At 53.3% G+C, this 22,217-nt stretch overlaps 1 protein-coding gene across 1 annotated transcript in view; it reads left to right on the top strand.

The window, feature by feature from the left end:
* Positions 1-22,217, top strand: part of JPH2 (junctophilin 2) — a 32,758-nt gene that overhangs the window by 7,311 nt on the left and 3,230 nt on the right. The window contains exons 2-5 of the mRNA XM_065031982.1: positions 962-1,745; positions 16,483-16,601; positions 19,993-20,777; positions 21,819-21,916. Of these exons, the coding sequence (XP_064888054.1) occupies positions 962-1,745; positions 16,483-16,601; positions 19,993-20,777; positions 21,819-21,899 (1,769 nt within the window). The 3' untranslated portion in view covers positions 21,900-21,916. The remainder of the gene's footprint in view (positions 1-961; positions 1,746-16,482; positions 16,602-19,992; positions 20,778-21,818; positions 21,917-22,217) is intronic.

The following is a 22,217-nucleotide window of genomic DNA, read 5'->3' on the forward strand; positions in this document are numbered from 1 at the left end:
GGCTCTTCCCACCAAGGGTTTTGGTGCTGCTACTTTATCTCTCTTGACATCCTGGGGAGAAAAATCAGAGTGGTCATCTTCAGTTCACTCCTCTGGAGTCTGCAAAGGTGCAGACCTGGAAGGGGTTTGGAGAGGAGTGATGTGCTTTTCCCAGTCCTTCAAGGTGTCGCTGCCAAGGTCATTCTGGCTCTTAGCAGGGTCTCGTACCCAGAGTGCAACCCTGGCCATGGTGAGTGTGATCCTCTCTGTGTCCCCCATCATCTGACACTGTGTGCCCTCTAAAGATGGGTCTGGAGGAGCGTGGTAGGGTGGTTGTTTTTGAGGCAGAGCTGGAGGAACCCCACACAGAGCTGCTCCACTCCTCTTCTCCCTTTTTCACCCATCTCATGTTCTGTGCAATGTGGCATAATCCTTGGTCTTGGGGCCATGGAGAAGCCCAGCAGATGCAGCTGCGGGTACAGGGGCAGCCACTGCTGTGGGCCAGGTGCCCGACTCAGGGGTCTAGAGCCGGTCCTGGCAGCCTGAGAGTGACAAACTGCAGAATGGGCTGAAAGGGACTGTCACGGAGCCAAGGAGAGCTGTGTCACTGCAGCTCGCGTGTCTGCTGGGGCTGCTGTCACCCTCTTGGCACAGCCCGCACTCCAGCCCCGTGGGGCTGCCTCCAGCTCTGGATGCAAATCCAGACCCCATCCCTTGAGTGGCTTTGGGTTTGCACCAATGTGCCCTGGCATCCCCAGCCCCTTCCCAGTGAGGTGCCACCTGGCAGCAGCGGCTTTCAGGCTCACGTCCTCTGCCCTCTGCTCCCTGGGGACAGCTGCACATGGGTGAGCGCTAGCAGAGCAGTGGCTTTTCTTTTCGAGGGAAGGTGGGTGCAGCCTCTCTAGGGCAGTGCTGCCCCTCAGCCCACCTTCCTTTGCAGGATCGAGCTGCCTTTTCACCCCGTCCCTCTTCTCTCCCGCAGGCACGTACCAGGGCCAGTTCACCAACGGCATGCGGCACGGCTACGGGGTGCGGCAGAGCGTGCCCTACGGCATGGCCTCCGTGGTGCGCTCGCCCCTGCGCACCTCCCTGTCCTCCCTGCGCAGCGAGCACAGCAACGGCACCCTGCCCCAGCAGGACTCCCCCGCCGCCAACCCCGAGAACCTGCCCCTCTCGCCCACCATCACCCGCGGGGGCTTCGCCCTCAGCCTCTACGCGGATGCGGAGGCTGGCAAGACCAAGAAGGGCGGGCTCTTCCGCAGGGGCTCCTTGCTGGGGAAGCTGAAGAAGTCCGAGTCCAAGTCGTCCCTGGCCAGCCAGAAGAGCCGTGTCAGCTTCCTCAAGAGCGAGAGCGGGATCAGCTCGGCCGCCAGCGATGCCACCTCCACCGTCAGCCTGGGCGAGGGCGCCGAGGGTGAGGAGTACCCACCCTTTGAGTCCGACATCGATGCCACCACCACGGAGACCTACATGGGTGAGTGGAAGAATGACAAGCGTGCCGGCTTTGGCGTCAGTGAGCGCTCCAGTGGGCTGAAGTATGAGGGTGAGTGGCTGGACAACCTGCGGCACGGCTACGGCTGCACCACGATGCCTGATGGCAAGAAGGAGGAGGGCAAGTACCGCCACAATGTCCTTGTCAAGGGCATGAAGAAGCGTGTGATACCCCTCAAGAGCGCCAAGATCCGGCAGAAGGTGGACAGGAGCGTGGAGGGGGCTCAGAGGGCCGCAGCCATCGCCCGGCAGAAGTCAGAGATCGCAGCATCGAGGTAGGTGCTTGGGGCTGCAATGCACAGGTCCCCATGATGGTGGTGGTCCCCATCCCACATGTCCTTCTGGAGCTGTGTTATGTGCCTCCTCGCTGTGCACTGGCAGTGGGGTCAAATGTGTCTCCTCACAATTTCTATCGAATTATTTTTACTAAATGTTGGCAGAGTGGGGCTGAGGTTGCTTCTGGCAGCCCAGGAGTGCTCAGGACCTGTCATCTGTCTGGCTTCCTCTCCTGTCCACCTGCAGCCCGGTTCTGGGGGGAGCCGGTGGCCAGCAGGGATGCTCAGCAGGACATGGAACGGGAGCTGGTGGGATGGGGAGCACTCTAGAGTGCTATGCCAGGCTGCTGGAGCTGCTGGGTGTCATTGACGGGACAGGATGGCAGTGGGGTTTGACTGTGAATCCAGCAGGCTCCTGAGCAGCTGGTGGGACATGTCCCAGATGAATCGGATCTCCAGCAGAGCGCAGTTCAGCCCCAGAGGCACCAGCGTGGCTCTGTGGAGAGTTTATGTGATGCATTGGCTTAACTTAGCTGGGATTGCCCCCTTTTGTCCCCCCAGTTTGTCCTGGCCAGACCCCAGGAGTGGGCAGGGGGCTGTGGCAGCTGGCAGCATGCCTGGGGATGCATGTGCAATGGCGTGCAAGAGGGAACATGCAAGGGGCTGCTGCAGCATGTGGCATCTCTTGTCACACCAGTGTCCCTTGTGCTGGCAGGCACATGGGCACCGTGTTGCCCCTGCACTGCCCGGTATGTTGGGACCAGACAGATGGGCTTTGCTCAGAATTAGCTGCATTAGAAATCAGCAGGAAAGTGCAGTGCTAATTGCTCTACCATCCCTCCTGGGACGGAGGAGGCAGGAGATAAAAGAGAAGCTCTGGGGTCTGCCTGGGAAGAGCAGGGAGAAACCTCGTCCGCCTGCTCGTGTCCCTGCCTGTGTCTGAGCTGTGCTGGCAGCACGGTCTTCTTCCCACAGCATGCTGGCCTGGCAGGGACCAGAAATTGTCAGGCAGGGCTGGAGTCTTCACTCTTCTCCTCTTTCTCGGGCAAACATGGTTACGAAAGACCTCGAGGTTTTACCTTGCCTCTCCATCAAAACCTCGCCCCGCTCAGCCTTTGCTTAGCTGCTGGGCAGCAGGTGGGACTCTAGGACTGTCCAGCCTTGTTCCTTTTTAGTGCTGTTTAATTATCAAAGTTCCTTCATTACAAAGCAGAGATAGGGAACAACAGCCAATAATAATTCCCAAGCCCCATCCCTCCCCTCCTAGAAACCCCGGCTGGACTCTCCCCGTGGCAGTTTCTGCTCTAAAGTTTTGTGGGGAATGTGATATTTTAATATTTTTTTTAGCAAAACCCAGTTGCCTCGGAGCCCAGCAGAGACAAGCCAGCGGGACTGCAAGTGAAACGCCGTGCAGGGCCAGCTAGGATAAAAATAACAGGCTGGGGTGGCGTGGGGCCCGCCGGATCCTGCTGGCAGGGCAGGCTCAGCCCAACACCAGCTTTGCCCTGCCCGGGAAAAGCGTGCGGCTGCGGTGCAGGGCGCCTGTGAATAAGGAGGCTGGAGCTGCAAAAGCTGCTCCCCGAGAGCTCGGCCGGTTTACACAAGCCTCTTTTTATTATACACTATTTACACTTCGGATCAAAAGCAGCTCTGCAGTGTTTTCCATCAGGGGCTGGAATGCGCCTGCTGCCCTGACGGGGGACTGCATCCCTCCCCGGCACGGCTGGGGAATAATTTCCTATTAAGGAAACCTCAGAGCTGGAGGAAATAAGACGTTAAGCCAGTTTTCCTCCAGGGAGTCCTCCCCTCGCAGACCCTGCGATAGAGCGGCTGTTGTGCAGGGAAGAGGCGGCCGCTCGCCCCAGCCGTGCGGAGCCCCCAGTGCTGTTCCTGCGGCTGAGCTGGAGCCTCTACAAGGAGGAGAACTTGGGCTCCTGTCAACTGTAACTCACCGTTTCCATCAGCGTTTATTCCTGGTGTACGTTGCTCTGGGCAGAGCCACTCTCTCTACCTGCTGCGCTTCGAAAATCTGGCTCGTGCTCTCCTTCCTCCTCCTTTCGGCTCAGCTTTAGAGTCAGAAGTAAATAGATAATTCTACCCTGAGAGGGTCCTCACATTAAATCCCAGCTCTGCCACCGACTGTCTCTTTGGTCTTGAACCTTGCCTCAGTTTCCACACCCAGGACAGAGAGTAATTGCAGACAGATTGTGCAAATCAATTATTACTGTTTATAAAAGGGCTGTACTATCATTAGCATTGCCCTGGCGTGTAACTACTTGGTGGCATTTTCTAGATGGGGCATTTGTATTTCTCCTGAGATGGCAGTGTGTACCTTACCCAAAAAATTGTCCTTAAGGCTACACAAATCCTTTTTATGAGGGAGATATGACATATCTGTATGCAAGGTTATCTCTAGGAACTAATTAGCAAGACCCAGCTGTGCAGATGCCTGACAGTCTCCATATACCTATGCTCTTGCATACAGATGTTTGAGTTCCATTTGCTTCTGGCACTTGTGGCGGGGCCCTTGCAGAGCTAAACTACTGTGATACCCAGCTTTCTGCTGTCTGGGAGTGAAACATCAGGAGAAGGCCAGATTTCATTCTTTTGTATCGTAGAAGGCATAGAAATCCTGAGGAAAACAAGCCCAAGTGTCCAGCTGTTGCCTGCCCTGCTGCCTGTCCTGCCTGAGCGGCACTGCCCTGGCCTGTTTGGCTCCTTCCCGAATCCTCCCAGGCTGGAAATCCAGCTGCTTTCCCTGTTGTGTAAGAGGATGAGGACAGAGCTGGCATCTCTTTGCCACTGGATAACAGAATGGCGATTTTTTTTTTTTAAATTATTTTGGTGAAAATCATTTGGCATGGGGTCATGCTGGGCAGCCCATCCCAGGTCGGCCCAGGCAGAGCCCCTTGTTGCTGCTCAGATGTCAGACAGAAACCCAGGGCACATCTGTCAGCAGTACTGGGGATCAAGTCATGGACTGGAGCTACTGGAAGTTCAAGTGTGGTGAATCCTGCCCAGGCTTCTGGGAGAAAAACCATCCTGGAGCAAAGCCTCTGCGGCAGCCAGCAGACACAACTTTACTCCTGCCCAGGGGAAACCACAGGTGGACATGGGGGTAACACATGCTGTATGATGTCTGTTAGCTCTGCCTTGTGCTGCTGGTGCCCTGGGACTTGCCTTGCTGTGATCCCAAGGGATTTGCATTGGAGCTGGAACGCATCCGTTCCCGTGGTGCCAGGTGAAGGCACCACCAAGCTGTGAGTGAGCCAGTTAAAAACCATCCCAAGGTGTGTAACAGTGGCCCTGGTGTTTGCTGGGCACATGGGTTGGTGACACATGGGGTGCTCTGCACCCCTGGGTGCTTGGGGAGCAGCATGTGCTCGCCTGTTGGGTGGGGAGGATGGTCCCATTGAGAGCAGGGAGACAGAGCATGGAGATAGTCAGCTTTTGTCCCTTCAGAACAGATTAACATAAAAGAAAAAGCAAGAGGAAGGGCAGGACTGACTGTAGGAGGAACCTTTGATTTTTTTGAAAGCTGTATGCTTCGTATCCAGGCAGCTCATACAGGACACTTCCTTCTTGTTGGTGGTTTTGGTGGTCAAAGTGCAATTACTACAAATCCCACTGCAATAGTGTCTGCCATGGTCTGCTGCTGCACATGGTTGTGCTTTCCAGTGACTTGGACCAAAATCAATGGAAGGACTTGGCTGCGTGTCCTGCAAGGCACAGGTCTGGCCACACTCTGAAATTGTTTGACAGGAGTATGTCCTGTAAACAATACCTCAGATGTATCTGCCAGATGTCCCAGGATCAATAGGAAAGCAAGATAATAGAGGCAATAATGGCTGGTGCTTCACCTGTTTGTCTTCAGACACTGACCCTGAAGCCACTGTGCATCTGGGGTGTTTTATGCCTGGAGAGTACAACTAAAAATGAATACACTTTGGATTTATTTTTTGTTTTGATGTAATATCTATAGAGGTCCTGCAATACTGCTGCTTGGATAGGTACCTGTAAGAATTTCTAAACTGCATTCTGAAATGTTAGGCTTTCATTCCTGTTAACGTAGGGTTTACTCATCGCAGTGAGCCTGGGCTGTGTTTAGGCACCCCAGAGCTGCGGTGAGCACTTAGCGCCAGAAATCACATTGGTGCGGCTTCCCCAGCAGTGACACGTGGGCTGTTGCCTGGTTTTGAAGCCCAAGTTGTTTTTCTGTCCATACCCATGTCTTTGGAGCATGTCTTAGCTCTCCTTTCAAATGACAAGAGTGCTCGATGGCTCCCGTATCACTTTCCAAACCTCCCCTGCCCAGCCGCATTCCCGGCAGCGCTGCTGCCGTCTCCCTGTGCTCAGCATTTCCAGCCTGTGTGGCCAGGCGGCAGCGAGCGGCTCCTTGGGGAACGCGGGTGTATGGTGCAAATGACGTCCCGAAATCGCTGGAGTCAGCAGAGCCTCCTGACTAAATAAGGGCAGGCAGAGCAGAGCTTTATCAGCGTCGCCCGAGCCTGACAGCTGAGAGCCGAGGCCCATGGCAGCCCACGCTGCTGGAGCTCAGCTGCATACTACACCGATAAGGTGCTTTATTTGGCACCACTCTGCCCCGGCTAGCCCCCCCAGCACCCTTGGGGGTTTGTGCCACCGGTGGGGAAGGTGAGCCACCAAAGCGATGTCTTCCCGATGCAGCTCTCTGGTGAGAACAGAGCAGGGCTGGTCTGATGGCCACGGTGGCCTCGACCATCCTGGGGCTGATGGAACAGTTTGGCTCCCCCAAGGCCGGTTCGCACCTGGGATTTTCGGGTCTGTCGCACCCTCAAACTCAGACTTGGGACTTTGCTCTGAAAGAGTTTTAGGATTTTTTAAAAATATCCTTTGTTTTCTGTTTTCCTCAGCTTTTAGCTAAGGGCACAGGCTTTCCCAGACCTTTAGGGCTCAGGTTGGAGAGCGGGATGCTCACAGCCATCCTGCAAGAGTGCGCAGCAGCGGGTCAAGCTGGTCCCTGCTGGGCAGGTTCCCCTCTCAGGAGAGCTGCTGATCCTCCTTTTGCTCCAGGACTGACATTGCTGTGTGATGGATGCGTGTGTAATGAGGAGGCAGCAGCTGGCAGGAGATGGGCAGAGCTGTCCTGGCCCTGGCTGGGATACTGGCTGTGATTCGCCTCCGAGTGGGAGCTGCCAGGGAGAGACGTGAGCGATGGGAGCAGCATTTCTGCAGCTGTACAATCAGACACTGAAGATGTCACAGCCTCAAGAGGCTTAAAAGATGGGTGAGTGCAGGTGAAGTGGTGACAGGACTGCCCTGGCTTCATTAATCCCCCCCAGACTCCCTGTGGGGTGCAGGGGGAATCTCACACCAAGCAAAGTGCAGCCACACCTGGAGGTGGTTGAGCAGGGGGAGCCAAGGGCAGGTTTTTGTTGGCCGGGTCTTCTGGCTACCCCATAGCCCCCATAGTGGGAATGAGGATCTCGGTGTTTCCGTAGACAGGGCTTGGAGAGAGCCAGTGCACACGTGGGCAGTAGGAGAAGGGAGGGCAGAAATAAGGGCGGCTGCATGGCTTCTGCCATAGCTGGGTGCCAGGACACAGTGGTGGGGGGATGTTCCTTGGTCCTGCTCTCCCAGCAAAGATGTTTCTCACAGACCTCAGTGTGTTTATAAAAAGGATTATCTTGTTAATTCACTCTTGGTTAATAGAAACCCAGCCACTGGCATCTGTTTCCACACCAACCGAAGCCCAGGGCTGGGACTCTTCTGCCTTCTGCATGGCACTGGTGACAGCTCCCTCCTTCCTGTAAAAACCACCGAATAAAGACCTTTTCCCCTTGCAGGTCCTGGGCAGGCATGACCTCCTCTACATGGCTCATCAGCACAAACTGAAGTCAGTGTCCAGGATAACTGTCCATGGGGGCTGTGAGGGGAAACCTGCCTGGCCTGTGTCACTGTGGCCAGGACCACTTCAGCTTGGGTTTCCTTCACAGCTCTTGGAGCAAGAACACCCCTGGCGGCCTCGTGCCATGGTGTTGTGTTGTCACTGCGTGTGGTTTGGTGAGGAGGAATACTTCCACGTGAGCTCCCTCGCACCTGGATGAGGAGCTTGGGGACTTTGTGTCGTTTGTGTCCCGGAAACAGGGGACAAGCAGCCCTGTCCCAGAGCCAGGGCTTGGGTTTTAGAACTTCATGATGAGGACTGAGCGGAACTGGTTTGAGCTCAGTTGGGCTGGGTTTTTGCCGTTTTGTTGCCTCACAACACCAGTCTCCAGCTCAGTAGAAGTCCTACCTGTTTCAAAGTGCTGCCTGACCCTTGTCCCACCCAAAAAGGCCCTTGGGCTCTCCCCTTCTTCTAGCTCACCCTGGTTGTCAGAGCTGCGCAGGGAGCAGGCTGCAAGGTTGGGGTCAGCCCCTCTCCATTCCTGGTCCTGTGGGGACACCGGACCCCAAGGTTAGCATCCAGCAACAGGATCAGACACCTGCCCCAGGACCCCCACCATGTCTCCCCATCTTGTGCAGGACTTTGTGAGCTGGAGGGGTTTGGTGCCATGACAATGAGTGATGGCAGTGACGCCTTCACCCCTTTCTTTCAGCCCTTTCCTGGAATGGCCTCATCTCCAGCCCGCGTTGGCTGCGGCTCCAGCACTGACACATTTTTGGCCCATCGTGCTCGTTACACTGAGATGCATTTTCACTCCAGACGAGGGTGCGCACGGCTTTATCTGTTTTCCACCCGCCTCGCATGAATTTCCTTAGGCGCTTTCATGCCCTATTAGGGTAACAGGGAGCGTGCACTTTCAGTAGGTCCAAGGAGAAAGCATCTGTTGGGCAGCAGACTGCTTTCTCCAGGGCTTCCCAAGTCTTTGGGGTTGAAGCAAGCGGGGCTGTGGCTTGCAGGGATCCTCTCAAGAGGAGCGGAGTCGGGTGGCAGGACATCAGCACCAGGGATGGGAAAGTGGAATTAATGGGCTGCTCGTTCTGACCCTGTGGGAAATCCTTATCTCAACAGCTTACAAACACAGAGAGGGAAAAAATGAAGTGTGACTTCAATTTTTGAAAATGGCTGTGAAAAATGGTAGTTTGTCATTCAATTGATCTGCTGCCGCATGGAGCAGGAAGGCTTTGACTCCCGTCCAGATGCTTGTAATCAGCTGGCAGGGAGCTGGGCTTTAAAATCATCTGATCCAGCCAGGCTTTGCTCAGAGGTTATCGTCATTTCAGTGGAATGTGAAATAGGCTAATCTTGAAAAAGATGAGATATTTAAGTAAAATGTCCAATTTAAATATAAAGCCTGAGATACAGAAACCCTCCTTCCTCCTGGATGAGGAGCATTTTTTCTCAGTTTACCCTGGTGCTGAGCCAGAGCGCTTTGGCTTTCTGAGTCCAAGTTTTTGTTGTTTTGCTCCTACGAGGCTTGCTGAGCCTTCAGACAGGGCCAGGAGGGACCTGGTATCCCACTCACCTGGGGGTCCTCAGCAGCCCCAGGTGCAGGGGCAGAGGACACGGGCGCTGCAGCCCTTGCAGCTCCCTCCTCCCTCTTGTATCTCCTGGACCTCAGATACGAGAGCGTCAACTTGAGAGACCCATGGGCCTGGTATAAAAATGCTTCTGCCTTAAATTTTCATTAATAATAGGGCTTCTCACCAAATTCATTATTTTGAGATAACTGCCTCCTTTCATTTTCTAAAAAAAAAATAAATTAAAAAAAATTTTAAAAAATCTTGCTTTTCTTTCTTGATTGGAAAAAATAAATGACAAAACAGATAATGCAATTCTTTACTCTTTTGGTTTGGATTGCTGAAATCTGAAACATACTGGACTTAGGAGCTGCTAGAACCTTTACATCTAGAAAAACAGCAATCTTATGGAGAAACACACTTTCTGACCTATTTTAGTGCTGGCGGGGCTGGCAATCGGGTAAAACATGCTCAGATTGTGGATGCTCCCTGCCTGGTAGAGCTTGAGCCTGGGCAGGAGCTCCTCGGTCAGGCTGGGCTCCTTCAAAACAAATGGCTGCTGCACCCTGGTGTTGTCTCGGGAGTGGGAATTCATTCCCCTGGGCAGGACAGGGAGCAAGCAGGAGCACCTGGGGGGTGAAAGGGTGGAAGATCCTGATTGTGTGTGTGCTCTAAAGAAATTTTGATGCACTTATCAGTGGAATAACCCGGTTGCTTTGATCTTGCCGTGGTAGCTAATTCAGGGTGTGGTGGAAGCTGGACTGGATCAGTGGTGTTTGTGCCAAGTCCCAAGGCTGTGCTGCTCTGGGAGATGCTTCTCTGGGGTCTGCTGGACCCATGTCCAGGGCAGCATGAGGAGTGCAGACCTAAAATCCAAAGGGAGGAGGTAATCCAGTTGACAACTGCAAATCACCCCTTTCTTCCCCTAAAGATGTCTCTCTGGATGCTCTCAAAGCTGCCCCAGCCTGACTGCGCAGGCAGAACGGGCTCTGGTGGGATGCAGAGCCGCCTGTCCTGCCCATCTGGAGCCGGTGCAGTGGCGCCGGGGCCACGGTGCCGGTGGCCCTTTGAGCCGGCAGGCTCTGGCTTGCACCGCGCCATTTAGAGCCGTCTCCGGGCAGCTGCCGCTGGCATCCCAGGGCTGCGGGGAACCGGAGAGCAGCTGCGGTCTGTGCCGGTCCCGCCGGCTCGGCGCAGCCCACAGGCTCCCATGCGGGCTGGCACGGCCAAGTCCTGATGGCTAGCTGCCCACCCAGCCCTGCTCGGCTCGCAGGGCAATTAGGGTGGTGGAGATTAATTGAGCAAATCTCCCGTACACAGGGCTGGGGTGCGTAGGTTGTCATCTTATTGAAGACAGCTGCAGATCTGTCTGCTGTAAGATTAATATCACTTTAACTGTTCTGAGGGGAAGTATCCCTTGGTGAAAGATGCAAGTGGCTCTGTGCTATTTAGAGCTGAGGATAACATTTCGGTATTTTAAAAATTCACCAAGTAATCATAAAGGCTAATGCTTGCTGAGCTCATTAGGTGGCAAGGAGCTCTGCCAGGCCTGTGCTCCTGAAGCACTGCACAGAAAAGGATGCTTTTCCCTTGGTTGAATGGCCTGTTTGTGCCCTCTCTGTGGAAAGGAGGAGAGAAGGTCCGATTTATCCAGCTAAGCAGCCTGGGCGTGTACAGAGTGCCACCATTTCTGTGTAAGTGTTGGTACCAGGAGTGAAAACCCTGGGGCATCTTGTCAGCTGGCTGCAAGGGAAGGGAGGCTGGAGGGCAGAGCCGCTCTGCAAGGTCAGGGTGGCTTCTCTTTTTGTATTCCTTTTACAGTGGCATGGACGTGTTTCCTCTAGGAGGCAGTTTGTATATTTTTTATGCTTAATTCACCATTAAGACCACACCTTGCAAATGCAGAGTCCTTAATATAAACCAGCAAAGACTCGGGTGCTCTAGGGATGCCAGGGTCTAAACTGAGTGGGTGCGTGTACACTAGTGATGGAGCAAAAAGAGAAGAGTAAAATGTACTGCTGATTCTCAGGGCAGAACACCCATGGGCTGGAATGTGGGTGGGTTTGAATGTGGGCAGGGAAAGTGACAGAAGTGATGAACTGAGAAAGGATCTTCAGTCCCATGGGCTGGTTACAGGCAAACGAGGGCAGCAGAGCTGCATTGCTGGGCTCTGCATGCACAGGGAGGCAGGAGGAGAGGCACAAAGGAGATGGGCTGGGACTGAGCAGGGAGAAAAGAATGACCCAACTATAGAGGTGACACAAGTCCAAAGACAGCGTGGAAAATGAAGAAGCTGGAAAGTGTCTGTCCTGGTCAGGTCATAGAATTACAAAATGGTTTGGGTTGGAAGGGACCTTTAAAGGTCATCTAGTCCAACTCCCAACACAGGTCTGTGTTGGTCAGATCTGTGTGTCCTTGCCCTTCACAATGTGAATGCAGAAGGCACCATGTTGCCATCAGTAAAAACACTTCTGCAGCTTTCCCTGTATCCCTTTTGAGTGCTGCAAACATTCCTGCCAAGACAAACTGTTATCTTAAGTTTCTTCAGAAGGACAAAATTATTCCTGCTAGATACTGGAGCTGGAATTTGGCTGAGGGTGGAAAAGCCAGTTTCCAGGAGAGGGGAGTTTAGCAGAAGTCTTCCTTCCTAGAGCTGACTGGTGATTTTTATTTGCTTAATGACCTTTTGTTTTTTTCCCAGTTTATTGGGAATGGCAAGAAAAAGGTGTTTGGTTGGTCCTTCCTCAGGGTTTGCTTACACGGTGTGTTGAGGGAGACCCTGGAGAAGGAAGGACAGTGCTGGATGGGTCTGTCTTTTCCTTAATAAGCAAATATGCAATAGCTTGGGCAGAGAGCTGAGATCTTCCCCTATTTCTAGCCACAAGGTCATTGCTGCACCTGCAGGCACCCCAGCCCCGTCTGGTATTTGCAGTATTCTCTGTTAATTCCAATCTCATTTACAGTCTAATCCAATGTGGATGTGCAAAACCGCATAAACTGTCCAAAGAGACGGGCACGCTGGCTTGGCTTTGGGTCTCACCTGTTAGCGCGGTGCTCAGCTGCGGCTCGTGTGTCCGCAGGGGATTTTAGTCGCAGTCGGAGGAATGATCTGAGCAGCATTCCTGGGAGGCGGCCAGGACCGACAGGAGCAGTGCTCAGTCCCGAATCGTACAAAAACAATTAGAGCATTAGAGCCGTGCCAGAGGAGCAAATAAAACAGCAGATGTGTTTAACCCTCCCTTTCCCACCCATCCAGCCCGGCTGTGAAGCCGGTGTCAGCGGGGCCGGGATGGGGGCTGCAGGCATTGCCCACATCCCTCCCCTCGGCTCCGTGCGGGGCTGCTGCTCCTTGCAAAGAATTCACCGGAGCTATTTTTAACAGCTCTGCCCAGGGAGATGGCTCATGGTGAGACTGGGCAGCGCTCATCCCGGGAGGTGCTGCCTGACTTGGGCTGGGGAGCACCAGCCATGGTTTGCAAAGGCCCTTCCTTGTGTTTATTGCCGCCAGCTGGACATCTTTAATGTTCATGGTTTGTTTTCCAGCACTGCTTGGAAAAGTGGCTTTTGAATTTTGCTGCTGGGTGCTATAAAATCTCTGGGCCTCTGTTTCAGTTTCCCCCTGACCTCCTCCATCTTCAGACTTTCTCCTCTGCTGGTTTTTGCAGGGGCTGCTTTCTGCAGAGGGGATGGGGGCTGACAACATGACCAGCAGTAGATAAAAAAGTAGGACCCTTATTAAAGTGCTGCCTGAATAGTATCAAATTTATATGCGTATAATAAAAGGCCAGTATTTGCCTTTTTGCAAAAGCGGATTGTTTTTTGAGCAGTTGTTGACTCTGAAAGAAGTTTTTCCACTTACAAATTTCATGTGCAAGGTTCAAAGATCACCTTCCTGCCTCCTTTAAACCTCCTGAGCATTTGTGTTTTGGTGTGTTTTTCTTTTCACCACTGCACCTGGCAGACCCTGGGCCATGGGCTGGAAGAGGCTTTTGTGCTGCCGGTTCATGTGCTGAGCTCTCCCAGGGCACCTGGTATTTGTCTCCTGCTTTGCAGCCGGGACCACATCTTTCTGTGCATTGAGCTTCCAGGCCCTGCCAGCCCTGCGGATAAATAATTAATTCAGAAATACTCTAGACGAGTTAGATGTTATTGTTATGGCTGGGCCCCTTATATCCAGGCTGTGTTTTGTCAGGGCATTACTAAGCCCTCAGTGCAGGTTTCTGGAGGGCTGTGAGCAGAAGTGCCTTCCCTTCCTGCCCTGGGGATGTACAGCATGGCCATGGGAGCTGGGAAAGTCATATTTAAAACATCGTGCCGTGTCTCTGTGAGCCAGATGTTTGTCACCTGCCTGCTGCTGGAATAAGTTATCTCGGTGATGGTGGTACCCAGCACAGGGCATCAGCATCCCTGCTGGAGGAGATCAGTGCTCTGCCAGGTGCCATGGCTTCCCCGAGATGCCGGCACAGCCAACATGTGGTGGGATAGAGGTGCCAGATGTGAAGCTGCAGCTGTGGTGATCTCAGTCCCCCCAGATCAAACGCTTCTTAGCGACTTTGCAAGCAGGGTGACAGTAGCAGAGGTTGGGCATGTTCCCCCGAGCGAGGGAGATGGGCAAAGCTGCTGTGCCCCAGGGCAGCAGAGGATCCCAAAGTCACACCTGGAGCTCAAGAGCTGCCCCGTTTCCTCCCGGGCCTCGCACCACTCTGTGCCCAGGAGGGCTCGTTGTAGAGCCCTGGTAGCCTTGGGGCTATGGTGGCTCGCAGCAATGGCTCAGCCCCCACAGTGTCCTTGCTGCAGCCTCTGCAACCCAGATTGGGGTCTTCCTGGCATCACCACCTCTTCGCCTGTGGGAATTACAGTAGTCAAGCCCCATGCAGCAGTCAGATACCATCCAGGAGCTTCTCTGAAGGAAAGAAATTCTCCATCAGGCAATGAGTGTAATTGGGAACTGCCTTGTCACCCCTGACAGCCCCAGGCTGTTCTCTTGCATTGTTCCCCATTGCGGGGGGACAGCTGAGTATGTGGGAGCCATCTGCACCCGTTTGAGAACGCATTGGCTTGAGCCTGGCTAAGTCACTGCTAGCAGAGGGAGCAGACTCTGCATCCAACCCACTTCCAGATGGCTTTTTTGTAAGTCACCTTTAGGAAAGCCTCCACCTGCTTGCCAGGAGCTGCTTGCTGCTCCCCAGCTGAGGCCAGCTGGCTGGTTGTCTGGCTGGGAAGTGGCCGGAATAGCCTCTGCCTGGCTCAGCGAGCACCTTAAAGGGGGAGTTCTGCCTCTGTATGGTGAAACTCATCCTCTGAGAGCAGCAGGACAAAGCCAGGGGTCGGAGCATGTCTTGCCGGGGTGGATGCTCACTTTGCAAGGTCCTTCTCTGGGCTGGCGCCGGGCAGGCTGCATGTCCCCCACACAGCGCACCCAGCCCGCTCTGATCCCCCAGGCATGGAGAGCGCAGAAACATCCCCCTTGGCCCCGGCCAGATTATAGCGGAATTAATCACGCTGATTATATGCTACCAAAAAAGGACGTGCTTTTTCTTTTCAGAGCTGCCTCAGACCTCCTGCTTGTGAGCAGCAGCTTAAAATTGCTGTTTTCTGCCTCATCGTGTCTTGTCTCTGGGTTTTTCAGGAGCTGTAACAATTTTGGGTAAAAAAGACCAAGAATGACAGCAATCCCAGGCAGCTCATCCTGCAGAGAAGGCAGGGAGATAACGTGTGAGTGTGGGCAGGGAGGTGAATCGTGGCTCCGGCGGAGCGGGACGTCGTCCCAGGGAGAGACAAGCTGAGCCACAGCAGCTCCGCAGCCTCTTCTCTATCGCAGGGCCCTGAACAGTGTTTTCGGCTCCCTGTCAAGTCACACCATTGCCTGTATTGTTTGGGATAAGGCCCTACATTTAGTTCTTTCCCTGCAGCTACTAATAATTGTGTGTATGTGTGTATATTCTGCCTTCTAAGGGTCTCAGAATAGCATTTCCATCACCTTTTCATTGCACCCACTGAGTATTCAGACTAAAGCTAATCCTGTCCTCGTGCTGCATCTCAGTTTAATGGGAAATAATTAATCCTGATTTCCTGACTGACAGTCCAAAAATTCCAGATTCCTCTGGAGAATTTTCACTGCGGTGATGAGAATGACATCTTTCCTCATTTCTTGTCCCAAAACATGACTAGAGACCAACCTGAGTCTGACAAGGGTGTCTGGGTGCTGTTTAAACAGCTCATCAGATACCATAAAACCACATTAAAGGTTGTAATTTGTAGTGAATTGACATTTGAGGGCTGCTAACTGCTTATCTAACTGTCCACACAAAAATATGCGGTTTTGCATGTGCAGCCAGTGTGTGCTCCATTATGTGCAGCAAGGGAGATATGGGAAGCCTCAGCAAATGTGATAGTGAGAGCATGGGAAAGGCAGCTCTCCATAAGCACTGAAGGCAACAAAGCAGCTGCATATACAGTGCTTTGCCCTCCCTTAGTTTTATTTGAAGGTGCAATTTTGCTGTTTGAAGTCAGCTCCTTCCCAAACTGCGAGCAGCTGGCCTCTAAAGCCAGCCCTGCTTTTAGCATAAAGATCACACATCCTCGAGTGTGAGGCATGCAAGGAATATGACAGCCGGCCAGCGAAATATCTCTGATAGCCCTGTGGAGCAAGGAGGAGATGTGCTGAGAAGGAGTGGCGAGGGCTTGGGGAGCCGAGCCGCAAGGGAGGCGATAGCTCTGCCTTTTCTAGTGCTGGGGAGAGCAGCTGCCCATGCTGTGGCGAGTACAGGAGCCCCTTGGATGAGCTGTGCTGTTGGCTGGAGAGCTACGGCACAAGCATTGGGGGTAAAACGTGTCTGGTGTGCTGGGCAGGGACACGCTGCAGCTCAGGGCTGGTGACAACACAGCAGTGTTCAGCCATCGCATTGTTGTCCCCTTATGTTCCAAAGGTGCCTGTGGTGGTTCTGCAGGTGTTCCTCTGAGCAAGGTTTTCACAGCAGGAAGCCCGTTTTGCAGCACCTGCCACCTTACTGCAACACATGAACATCCTTGTGTTTGCAATATACCTGCCCTGTTTCCTTGTGTGGCTAAGTGCACCCTTCACCCTCAGCTGTAAGCATCTGTGCCCCTAACTTGTTGAAAATCTGGTGCTTTTTCCTCAAGTGTGGGGTTTGGGGGTTGAGTGGGCAGGCTGAGAGTGCTGTGTTATGCCAGATGGGCTGATTTGATTTTGTTGCTGGACAAGGTCTGCTGCTCGAGCTGGGCTGATCTCAGCTCGACTGCTGCTCACTGTCATCCCCTCTTCTCTCTGCAGGACAGCTCATGCCAAAGCCAAGGCTGAAGGGTCTGAGCAGGCAGCTCAGGCAGCAAACAGTGAGTCAGGCATAGCCAGGATGATGGCCAGGGAGCTCTCCCCAGACTTCTACCAGCCAGGTAAGACCAGAGGCATTATTTAAGAGGCATTTTGCAATTTGCAAATCTGTTCAAATGATTCACCCACTTTGTAACTCCACATGTTGCTCTCCTGTGTATCCTAAATCCTGTTTCGCGCAAGTTCAGCCGGGCCCGTGCCCTGGATGATCCGCTGTCCTCCTTACACCGCTGTTTTACCTGCTAGGACGTGTTACCATAGCCTGAAGGGAAATCTAACAGTCTCTCCATTTCCCCTCGTGTTTCTCCACATGCTGAAGCCCTCCTGGCAGCAAGCAGGGCAGGCAGTGGGCTCAGGTCTATTTGCAGTGCTCCTGTAGATACATCCCTCGTGGCTTTTTCTTGGAACATCTTTGCACATTGACTCACAGCACATACCCTGTGGGGCCCCACACCACACCAGAATACGATCAGACTCAGCTATTTAGGGGTTGTAATACTCTATAAGAAAGTTGCTCATGCAAAATAGTACTTCCCTGATTCCCTACTTATTTATTAGCATCACTGCTGATATTTTTTTTGGCTGGGAAAACACTTGGGAGGTTCCTTCTATGCAACTGAGCACTGATGATTAGTAGATAGGAAGTGTAATATTAGAAGCAGCATTGTGAATGCTGTTACCTTTCCCTAGATGAAGCTAGCTAGAGATATGTTCTTCCTGGAAAGCTTTCCTTTCCAGAGAGGGAAGGTAATAGAGGAGGAAGCAAGGATCTGAGTTCCTACATTTTTATCCTGCCTTTGTTATTATACTGTTTTATTACCTAGAACAAGTGCCCTGTGGCCACTGAGGCAGGATCACAAGGGACCACTACAGTGGCAAAACTGGGGGTAGAAGCCAAATGTTTGGTCCCACTCAGCAAAACCTGCTGCCTGCTCTTGCTCTGATTTCGGTGCCCCCAGGTGTCTGGTGCTACACCCCAGCACAGGGCACACAGAAAGGGGAACAGCTCATACCTGGTGCTTGGCCAAGGAGAGAGTTATACTGACAGATTTGCCTAAATACCCTGTGCTCCCACCTCGCCCTGCAGCTGATAGCTGGGCAGATGCTGTGCTGCAGGCCTGCCCGTTCCTTCCCGCAGCCCAGCGAGGCCCATCGGACTTGGCTGTGAGAGGAGAAACACCACAATGCCCAGGCATGGGCGTGAGCCAGTGTGTGGCACTTCATTTAACAATAGTTAAACATCGCTTGATCCTGACATAAGCCCCCCAGCTGCCACTCGCTGCTCCACATTCACCCTTCGCACACTGGGTTATTTATAGCTCAGAGGCAAAGGAAACTGGAATTCCTGATGGGAGGTTTTTGACATCTAGCTAGATTATTTTTTCCACCCATGGCAATTGAATGAGACAATTGAAACAGTCACTGCAAAATGCCTGAAGCAGCCTGGCCTCTGCTCCTGGCTCCTTGGGTGCTGAATCCTCTCACTGCTTTTATGTAGGGCATCACTTGTGTCCTGGTCTCTCTCAATTGCCTTTTAAGCTGCTGATGCACATTTTTCTTCTATGATTCTGTCAAATCTCTAAATTCCCTAAATGCACAACAAGGGGAAATGTCTCTTCTTGCACGGCTGCGCTGCCCAGGAACAAACAGGCAAAAGTCCACCCTTGGGTTTTGCTGGGAGTCGGAGCTGGTCGCACAGCCGGGACAGCCTGGCAGTGTTCGGCAGCTGTGTTTCCGCTTGCTGTCCCTGGGTTTGGCACAAGGCAATGCTGCTCAGCAAGCCTCACCTCTCTAACAGGTGTTTAGTTGTGAGTTTCATTTAGAATATCAACTCTGGTAGCTTAGAAGAGAGGGATGTAAGCCAAAGCCCTTGCTGAAATGTCCTGTTGGGAGGTGAAGGTGAGGAGGATTGGAGGATCGGGGCTGTGCAGTGCCCTCCAGGCAGCTGGGTTTTTCTGGTGTGAATTATTCAGAAGCAGCAGGAGAGAGCAAGGAGCCTGGAGCTGCAGGCAGCCTATTTTGAGGAGTCTGAACAACTGTTGAAATGGCTTCCAAATAATCCACTCACAGCCAGAAATAAATGGCCCTGAATGGGTCGCTTGCTGATTGACAGCGGCGTGCAGGCAGGGCAGAGCAGCTATAATCAGTGCCCAATTTCTCCCCACTGCTCCTTTCGTGCAGAGGCATTGCCTGCGTGGGCAGGAGGTAGCAGTGTGCAGATCACACCGTTGATTGATGAGAGGGAAAGCAGCCAGACCCAATCTGCATTAGTCCTTGGGGTGGAGCAGATGAGTGGAGGAACCGTGAGGTGTCTGGGGATGGTGCAGCTCCAGGGTCTGTGCTGTTCAGGAGCACAGAGCAAGCCCTGTACATCTGCACCCCTCAGCATCACTTGGATTTAGCAGAATGAAGCCAAAGCCACTTTCAAGAGCCGGTGCTTTGCTTTCAAACAAGCTGCTTTGTGACCTTGCACTGCCCATAAGGAGCATGTTCTTGTTGTTATTACTTGCAATGTGCATTGCAGTGCTGTGAGGGCACCCCTGTCCCAGGGCAGGTCCCAGCCTGCAGAGCACTGTGCAGGTTTGTCATTCCAAAAGGTATTCCCAGTTGTTCGGTGGTGGATTTTGCTCAGCCAGCTGCCCAGCACCATGGGTATCTTTGGCGTCAGGCTCTAGCTGGCTCCCCCAGACCTTAGCTGGGCTGCAATTTGCTTTTCAGACATGGCCTAGGGTTAACAAGGAATGAAGATTTAATGACAGGTGAATAGCTGAAGTGAGGGCAATGTTGCTAAGAGCTGACAAGCCAGCATGGGAGATGAGGCCAGAAGGAAAGCCAAAGCTCTGAGCTACTTTGTGCAATGGTGCCAGGTGACTCAGTGCAGAGAGGAGGGCTGTGAAAATGCCATCACTGCACCGTGCATGAGAAATGTGGTTTTCCCATCATGAGGAACAACAGGTAGATCATTTGGGGATACCCACCTTTCCTGAGGACATGAGGCACTGCCTGTATCACTTGTGAAGCTGCCATGCTATTAGACACCAAAGAAGCCACATGGAGGAGTTTCCCAGCCATTAAAAACAAAAAGCAAACTAAATTTGGATGGGCCCTGGATCCTTTAGCTCCTAGATAACCCATCTGTGTGACCGCAGAAAGCCTGGCTGCAGATTTTCAGTGTTTCTTCCTCATCTGGAGTGCCTCATCTGCTCCTTCGGTTCTTCCCAGCCAGACCGCAGGTGGTGGGGCTGCTGGGGAAATCCCCGCTGGAAGCAGGCTCTGGTGTGGGAGCAGCTCCTCTCCCGGCCCCGGCAGCTCCAGCCCAGACCCTCTTGCGGTTGTCCCCAAACTGCTCAGGGCTGGGGACATGGCTGCCTAAGGCGTGATGGTGGCATGGAGCTGGGGCAGCCGTCCCTCCGTACCCTGGGCAGCTCCTCACACCAACCCCTGTCCCCACAGGTCCCGAGTACCAGAAACGGAAGCTGCTGCACGAGATCATGGAGAATGCAGAACATGCCGTCAACATGGAGGAGGAGGCACCGCAGCCCAAGGGTGCCCCGCCACCCCCCACACCCCCCGAGAGCCCCCAGCTCCACGAGCAGGACGAGACCCACGGCCGCACCAGCCCGGCCCCCAGCCCTGCCACCACTCCTCCTGAGCCCAAGCGGGCCAAGGCAGCTCCCCGCCAGGACGGTGCCCTCCGCCCGGGCAGCTGGGCCGAAGCGGGCAGCCGGGCGGGCGGTGGGAGCCCCGCGCCAGCCGAGAGCGAGAGCCGGCCGGCTTCACGGGGCCATGGCCGTCCCGCCGAGCAGATGGAGATCGGGCCACTGCAGAGGATGGCACACGAACCCGACGCCGAGCACTTCCAGGGCTACCACAGCTACGCCGTCCGGACCTCCCCAGTCTCCCCCGCTGAGGACTATGAGGAGGAGCCGCTCCCCGAGCCTCAGCTGCCCCCCTCCCCTGAGCCCCGGGGGGACCCCCAGCGCCGCGGGGACACCCCCGTCCCGCCGCAGGAGCGGGAGGAGAAGCCGGCGGCCAGGCTGGAGGCCAAGCTGGAGCCGCAGCGGCACAAGGAGCCAAAGCAGCGCCCCAGCCCTGAGCGCAGGGCCGCGGGACGGACCGAGCCCAGCGCCGACAAGAAGACTGAGGCCAGAGCGCCAGGGCAGATGGAGCCCAAGGCGGTGGCCAAGAGGGGCCTGGCCATGGTGGCAGCAGCACAGGAGGTGGAGGAGTACGAAGAGGTGACGTGGGGATGGCACCCCTGGGAGCCATCTTTGCTTTTATGTTTTTGGGTTTATTTTTCCCCAGGAGGTCAGAAGGGGCCCAGAGGGTCACAGAGTCCATGGCCTCAGGGCTGAGCGGACCCTGAGCAGCACCCAGAGGCTCTTTCCAGGATGCCAAAACCTGCTGGAGGAAGGTCTTGGTTTCACCTCTCCTACCACCTTCCCAGCCCACCCTGCCCTGGTTGGTGTTCATAACCCTGTTATTTTAACCTCCTCTCTGCACCGGGGCAGATATTCTTTCAAACATGTCACTGTTTCAAAATTTGAGGAAAACAGGTGGTTTTTGATACTCTATTTACACTTTTCCCTCCTTTCTTTCTCACCCTTTCTCCAGCCAACATGGATCTGGAAATCTGGGGGGAAATGCAGGACAACATAGCTGAGTGGGGTTTCTTTTTTACCTGTTACTCTTGTGCAGTATGGACACCTCATGAGCTGATCTCTGGATTCAAATCACTAGCTAATTTCCTAGGTTTAAAGTGTAGTTTGCTGTTAGCAAACACAGCTGTAAAACCAGATGTTTTGTTAGCCTGCTGCTTCTCATCTTGCAGCCCTTTGGATACGAATGGTTCTGACATGACTTTAGAAAAGCACAGCTTGGAAATGCTTTGGTCTGAAATTAGAGCAATCTGATACGAATGTGTTTGTTCATCTTAAAAATGGCAACTTCACAAATGTGGGCTATGTGGGTGGAGAAGGTGGTTAGAAGGAGCAGCTTGATATGGGCTTTGAGTGCCCGTGGTCACGGTCTCTTCAAATCTGGTTCAGCCTCAGAAGCAGCCTGATGTATCCTCCTTAGATGGAGCTTGCAGGTGATAGATAGGAATGGGGACTGATAGATATTCAACTAGTTTGAAATTCAGGCTGGTTGCCAAGTACCAAATTTATGTGCATTGGGAGGGGATGATTCTGGTGCTTCTGAATAGCAGAATCAACCTGTGTCTGTCTCCTCACCAGGAACTGCGGTGTATAATACTCTGTTTTGGGTTTTTCCTTCAGGGACCCAACACAATCGTGATCTGCATGGTCATCTTATTGAACATTGGTCTGGCCATCCTGTTTGTACATTTTTTGACATGATATGCCCCTCGGACAAGGTAAGACGAGCAATAAGATTTTATCCTCTATTTGTAGACTTCACTGTGGATGATTTAAGGTTCACTGGCTTTATTGCCAATGCAAATCATTCACTGATAGATGCTCTGGTGATGGAAATGCATGGGCATGTATTCAATAGATGCAATTGCCTTGTGTTGAGATTCTGTTACCTCTTGTCTGTTTCAAGAGTGTTCGTGCAGTAATTTCAGTGGATGGTTCTCAAGTCCTTTCACACAGTCACTTCTCAAAGTTAAACAATTGAACCGTGTTTATTTGATACAATCCCACAATATAGCTTTA

Source organism: Columba livia, chromosome 16, assembly GCF_036013475.1.
Source record: "Columba livia isolate bColLiv1 breed racing homer chromosome 16, bColLiv1.pat.W.v2, whole genome shotgun sequence".
Classification (NCBI taxonomy): Eukaryota; Metazoa; Chordata; class Aves; order Columbiformes; family Columbidae; genus Columba; species Columba livia.